This window comes from Myodes glareolus, chromosome 11 (genome assembly GCF_982192425.1).
Source record: "Myodes glareolus chromosome 11, mMyoGla1.1, whole genome shotgun sequence".
In the NCBI taxonomy this organism is placed as follows: domain Eukaryota; kingdom Metazoa; phylum Chordata; class Mammalia; order Rodentia; family Cricetidae; genus Myodes; species Myodes glareolus.
Genome location: NC_142036.1, coordinates 24273335 through 24279334, shown reverse-complemented (window position 1 = coordinate 24279334; position 6000 = coordinate 24273335). Strand labels below are relative to the sequence as shown.

Here is a 6000-nt window from a genome sequence, read left to right as displayed (position 1 = left end):
CACAGTATTTTTTTTTTTTCTTAGCAGTCAAAGATCTGGATATTTAGTACATCCTCACAAGGAATTTACTATTATTTCCCTTAACTTGCAGATCATTCCTCGTGAGATGGAAGAACACTGGTTTTATAGATACTAAAAATCACTCCTCGACTTAGAGTTCCTATTGCTTTTAGTAAATCAGTTCGCTATAATCATTGCCCTTCAGTTTCCCAACTGAACGACTTGAATGAAGAATGGTTCTAAATGGCTAGCAGTCGCAGTTTTCCATTTTAAAAGAACTCTCACCCCCACTGTGTTGTTTGACTGCCCATTTATTCTGGGTGGCAGGATGGATTGTATTGTTCCCATTTTACAGATGACGAAGAACCACAGGTTTAGAGAGATGGAAAGAACAGCTGCGGGAGAAAGCAATGGGACCTGGGTCTTTTAGGTCCGGGCTTCCAATGCCTTTCTTACTTTGAGGTGGACTATCCAGGCGTCTTCCGATTAATATGCATGGTGCCCTTTTGATCGCTTCCCATTTCTATTGGTTTCTGCTTCCCAGCAGATAAAGGGGCTTCCCACCGCTCCCAGGCTGGACTGCTGTAAGGAGCACGCCTGGGTTCTTCCTGTCTCCAGTTTCTCCTCTTCCTTTTCTGTGGACCTTCCAGCTTCACCATCTATGGAAATCTCCTCCTTTCCCTAGCTCCAACCCCCACCCCCTCAAGTCTTCTCACAGCCCCCTGGCAGTGGGACCTCCCATCGCTGCTCAGCAGCAGGAGAGCCCATCCGCCAGGGGACGCAGAGGGCACGGAGCGCAGCACGCCGGGAAGCCATGCAGAGTGTTACTTCTCCATTTCCTTCCTCGCAGTCGTCGGGAGCACCGTCGTCGCCCTCCGGCCCGGCTGTGTGCAGCCCGCCCCGGATCCGCCTCCCTGCCCTTCCTCCCGGAGGCTGAGACGCGCGTGGGACGCACCTGTGCTCCTCTCGGGTCACCGCGTCGAGGCGCCGGGGGCTGCTTCGCCCGCAGAATCTACGGGCCTGGAGAACGCCAATGGGGAAATCCAAATGGTCGGGGACTCCGGCACTTTAAGAGGCTTTTCTCTGGGAAACACCCGGCCCCTCCGTGCGCCTTATGAATGGAAATACTCCTCCCCCGGTCGAGCCCATTTTCCCATTTCACCAGGAGCCGCAGCTCGCTCTCTCCTTTCGGTCTCCCCGCCCACATCCACGCGGGCAGCTCCAGGAGGGGACGGACAGGAAGCCTTTGGCCGCCCATTAAATCCCACCCATTTCTCCGGGGGCGATTTCCTAACCTTCCGGGACCGAATTCTGCAATTTGATGTGCGTTTTGTCCGAATGGTAGCGACACGGGCCTAAGGGAGGGGGAAAGCGAGGGGGTGGGGGGTGGGGGGTATGCGCTCTTTTCCTCGCAACATCGCTGGCGGAGCGAGGGAGCTCACACGACACAGATTTTGGGGCAAAGCCTTTCCATCTGGACAGCACCATGTCCACCAAAGCGGAGCAGTGTAAGTAGCAGCCGGCCCGGCGTTCGGCCCGGCCTCCGACTGGGAACTATCGCAGCTGCGGCGTTTGCGGCTGCTGGGAGACCTTGGCATTGTGCTGGTGCGGGGGTGGGGGCTGAGGTTGGGGCGGGTGGCGGGTGGGGGGTGGAAGGAGGTGGGGGAGGGTGGACGGCGGAGGCAGCGCGGCGCTGTCCCCGGTGCTGAAAAAATAATGCGGTCTTCTTGGGCTAGCGGTGGGGTTCTCCAGACTGAAGACCCCACGAGATGAAATTAAAATGGGGTCATTCTCGGGGAAAAGAGGCCTCGTATCTTTCAGATAAACATTTCGGTATCTCTTGTTGGAGTGGGGGAAGGGGGGCAGCGGCAAATCAGGGGCGGGGAACTGTCAGTTGCAACCAAAGCCTTCCCGGCCTTCTGAGCATGCCCAGTTCTTGGTGCTGGAGCCATCGGGGAGTTTGAGTCTGCAGTTTCCACTTCGGGTGGAAGAGGCAAGAAGGGAGAGGGGGGCAGGGAGCAGGCTGAATTCTGCATAAGGAAAATTAACTCACGAATAGCAACACCAATGCTAAAGCTAGCCTCCACTGTATGAGTCTTACAAGACAGTGAAAGGAGCGCTGGGAAAATGATCTAATTGATCTAATGATTTTTCCATAGAGCAGGCTTTCTTTGTAGGGCAGCTTACACAAACTCTAATAGCACAGGAGGAATTTGGTTGTACCAATAATGACTGACTATGTGCTCGGCTGGAAACAACATGGTAACTCCATGTGGACAGAGAACGTTTCCAGCATGGTCCGCATATTGCAATGCGCACTAGTAGGCCTTGGGTATGTACTTGGTGGGTTGGTTGATAGGAATGTTTACCTGAGTGCACTTGAGGGATTCAGGAACTTAAGCTTCTGTCTGTAAAAAAAAAAAAATGATCATTTTATTAAGCAATTAGTTGGTATTTCAAAAAAGCTTGCCTAGAACTTATTCTTCTAAATGATTGTCTCTTCCAAAGCAGTTCACGTTTATTCTGATAATGCTGTCTCTACTTCAGCTTGTGTACTTCTTTGCAATGGTACTAACACCAGTTTTGGAATGTGTAAAGATAAGATGCATTGTGCCATTTGCCCACCACATAAGACTGAACAGGCTGACGATCACACAATTCCCAGGCAGATGCTTCTTTAGAAACTGTGTGTGCCTGCTTCCCACCAGAGCTTTCACAATGATTTCAGAATCCAGAACATCTGGGTTTATACACTAGTTTTGCCTCTGTTGACCTTGGGCAAGATAATTAACCCCTCTGAACTTCATTTCCTCATCTGTAGACCTGGGGTGAAGCTACTGATAGTGTAGTTGTGATAATAAATGAGAAAATACTTATGAACTATTTCCCGAGTCCAGTAATAGCATATACCTAAAACATGATAGCCATAAGGCTGACAGGCATTTCCCATTTCAGCTGTCCATCTCCCCTAAATGGTGAAGAAAGTCCTCTGTGACTTTTTTCTTTGCCTGTTTCCAAAAGTCAGATCTACCTTCAGAGTTAAATTCTGTTTCTACAGAGACTTTCAAAAACATCGGATGCACTCAGTTTAGAGTACCCGTAACACAGTTAGAAACAGGGCAGAGCCTCCCACTTGAGGACAACATTAGTACCCCTTAAGATTTTACTGTGTTCTGGTGGTTGAGAAGCCCCACCACTTCTGATTCATTTGATTCTGTAGTTGCATATTATGTAAGTGATTTCAGGTTGAAGCCAGTGAAAACCACTGTCCTCTTACTGTGTTCTCTCCCGTGTGCTGTATTTTGATGTTTGCCTGGTTCTTTGTTTTGCTTTTTTCCTGGGCAGTGAATGCCAGGATGAAACAAAATCTAGACCAGGCTTTGGCTGTGTAGGGCAATTTGTGGACTTAAATACAACTATTTTAGATTTGTCCACAAAAACAGATGTTTTAATCTGTAGAAAATGAACTGGACATTGTATTTTGGGTTAAAGCATGTGGAATTGAGCTTTGCATGCCCTTCTGATGACCTGTGAGACTTGGGTCAATTAGCCTAATAGTTTTGTGCCTTAGAGTTCCATCTACAGAGTAGGGGAAAGTAACAGCTGTTGTTGGAGGGCAAAGGAGAGAACTAAAAGGAGGCCGTGAAAGGGGTACGGATACTTTGGGTCTGTAGGCAATTTTAAATTTCCAGTTAGGAATCTCTTTTTCTCCTTTATGCACTAACACGAATGCCTGTGATGTGCACTCCTGGAAATAGAGCGACAGTCCAAAAAGCTGCATGGTAGATGATGGTAAATACTTACTAAAGTGAAGTTGCGGATTGCAAACAGCTTATCCTTGGACTTGGTAGGAGGATGGCTATTTTGGGGAGGAGAAAGAAGAAAGGACCAAAAGGAAGATTTTCCTCTTGTGCTGGGTGTGAAGATCAACAGAGGGAAGAGGAGATATGGGGGAGTCCTTTTCTCCTCTGCAGTCAGGAGCACGCACAACACAGCTTTCTTAAGGACCCAGTATCGGGAGGAGTAGGCTTAATATAATGTAACAAGATGATTTTATTGCTCTTTTTCTTGGAGTTTCCTGAGTAGTGAAGGCTTCACATACAGGAAGTGGATAGAGTTTGGTTGAAGCAGCAAGAGGAAGTGCTTGCATTGCAACCCAAACAGATTATGTTTACCTCGGAAGTGTAGTGTATCCCAGAGCTAGGGCAAACAAGCTTTAGTTTTTATGCAGTAGCATTTTCTTTTACGTGTTAAGCAATAGTAATGGAAGATAGGCTAGTTTTAGCGAAGATGTAGTTGGGAGCCTGGGTGAGACATCCTGCCAGTCTCTGTGTTGTCTGCAGAGTCTGCCTGCTGACAGGGGGTGAATGCTCCCTATCAGTCTCTCAGGCGACTGCAGAAGAGACAAGTTCCCTTTCCTCTGTGCCCCTCCATCCCTGCTTCTTACAGAGTTCATTGTAGTGAAGATGTTTGGACAGCACATACAGAATTGGAAATGACTCAAATAGGAATTCATGATTTATTTGCACTTCTGAAAAGGATTCTATCACTCCTCCCACAACTTCTTCTTTCCATTGGTAGTTAATGCTAACCAACATGGACTATGTTGGGAATGCTTTTTAGCATGAGTCTTTGCTTTTGACAACAGCAAAAGTTAAGAGTTGGGGCTCCAACGTAAGATGTGGCCTTGATCTGAATCCTGACTCTGCCTCCTGCAAGCTTTGTGACCTTGAACAAGTCAGTTTAACTCATCTGAGCCCTGGCTGGGTCATTTATAACGTGGAGCTGGTAGCGGCAGGTGAAGATGAAATGAGACGGCCTATGAGAAGTGCTAGCACAGAACCCTGAATGCAAACCACGTGTTTGATACCGAAGTGGGGATATATATAAAGTTTGAGTCTGACTTTCTAGAATGCGACAAAATAAAAAAGGACACAGAGTATCAGACTAGACTACATTCCTTGTCTCCTCTGCATAGGGACCCCTGGAGTTGATTGACATTTCTAGCAAAATACTGGCTGGCTAGCTACTTAGAACCTTTCTAAGGCGTGACCTGACTATCTGTCATCTTTTGTGTTATGATGACAGTGTGACAGTTGGTAAACATAAATCCTATGTATGAATACCCATCAGAATGTCTGTCAAACTTGGAAATTAACCACTAATAATTTAAGCTCAAAATACCTAATTATATAATAGAAATGTGAATATGTACTATTTTCAATGTGTTCATTACTGAGTGTCTTAATAATTAAACTTAATTTTAATTACATTAGAGACATTTAGAAAAATTTAAGTTACCTTCATATGTGTTTGTGAATGTGCATGTGTGTGTACTCACATACCATGGTGTGCACGTCGAGGTCAGAGTACGACTTTCAAGAGTCTCTTCTTCCACCATGTGAGGTAGAGGGACTGAACTCAGGTTGTCAGCCTTGGTAGCCTTTATCTTTACCCACTGAGTCATCTTGCAGGCTGCAGACAAATTCTTTTAAGACTGTATCTACTTAGTAGTTTGAGGTTGAAGCTGTTCCTTCCTATGCAAACTTAAGGGTCATGCTGGATAAATCAATAAAAATCTTATTTGCACATGATAAAGTCACCAGGATAGAGAAACATTCTTCCTTTGCACACAGGACTATTGTCTGTAGTCTTGTAAAGTCTTTGCATAACATCACAGACTAGCTTCTTACAGAGGAAATGCTTCTTTTCTTTACATATGCAATAATTAGTATTTTGTGATTGTAAAACACACTGTTTTTTAACTCATGTTTTATATGGATCCTCTGTGTTATTTGACACTAATTAGCACATTCCTTAAACTCTCTCATGTTTCTGATTATTTCTACTCAGAATTATTTTTTAGGGCTGTGTTTTGTTTTTAAAATATTTACCCAAGATTTCATATTTAATCCAGTGTCCTTCTCCCCTCCCCAATGGTGTCAGTTATCTCCCTCATATGTATTACTACCAAGTATAATTTTCTAATTGAAACATATA

The 6000-nt window shown here is 45.6% G+C and overlaps 1 protein-coding gene across 8 annotated transcripts in view; it reads left to right on the top strand.

Moving 5' to 3' along the window:
- Positions 1-887: 887 nt before the first annotated feature.
- The window catches only part of Unc79 (unc-79 subunit of NALCN channel complex), a 246882-nt gene continuing 241769 nt past the window's right edge, over positions 888-6000 (top strand). For 7 of the 8 annotated variants that reach the window (XM_048449516.3, XM_048449519.3, XM_048449518.3 and 4 more), the window contains exon 1: positions 1402-1508. In XM_048449516.3, coding sequence (XP_048305473.3) covers positions 1487-1508 — 22 coding nt within the window. In that variant the 5' untranslated portion in view covers positions 1402-1486. Of the gene's footprint in view, positions 1324-1401; positions 1509-6000 lie in introns of those variants that run through there. The other variant, XM_085697861.2, reaches the window with a different exon arrangement.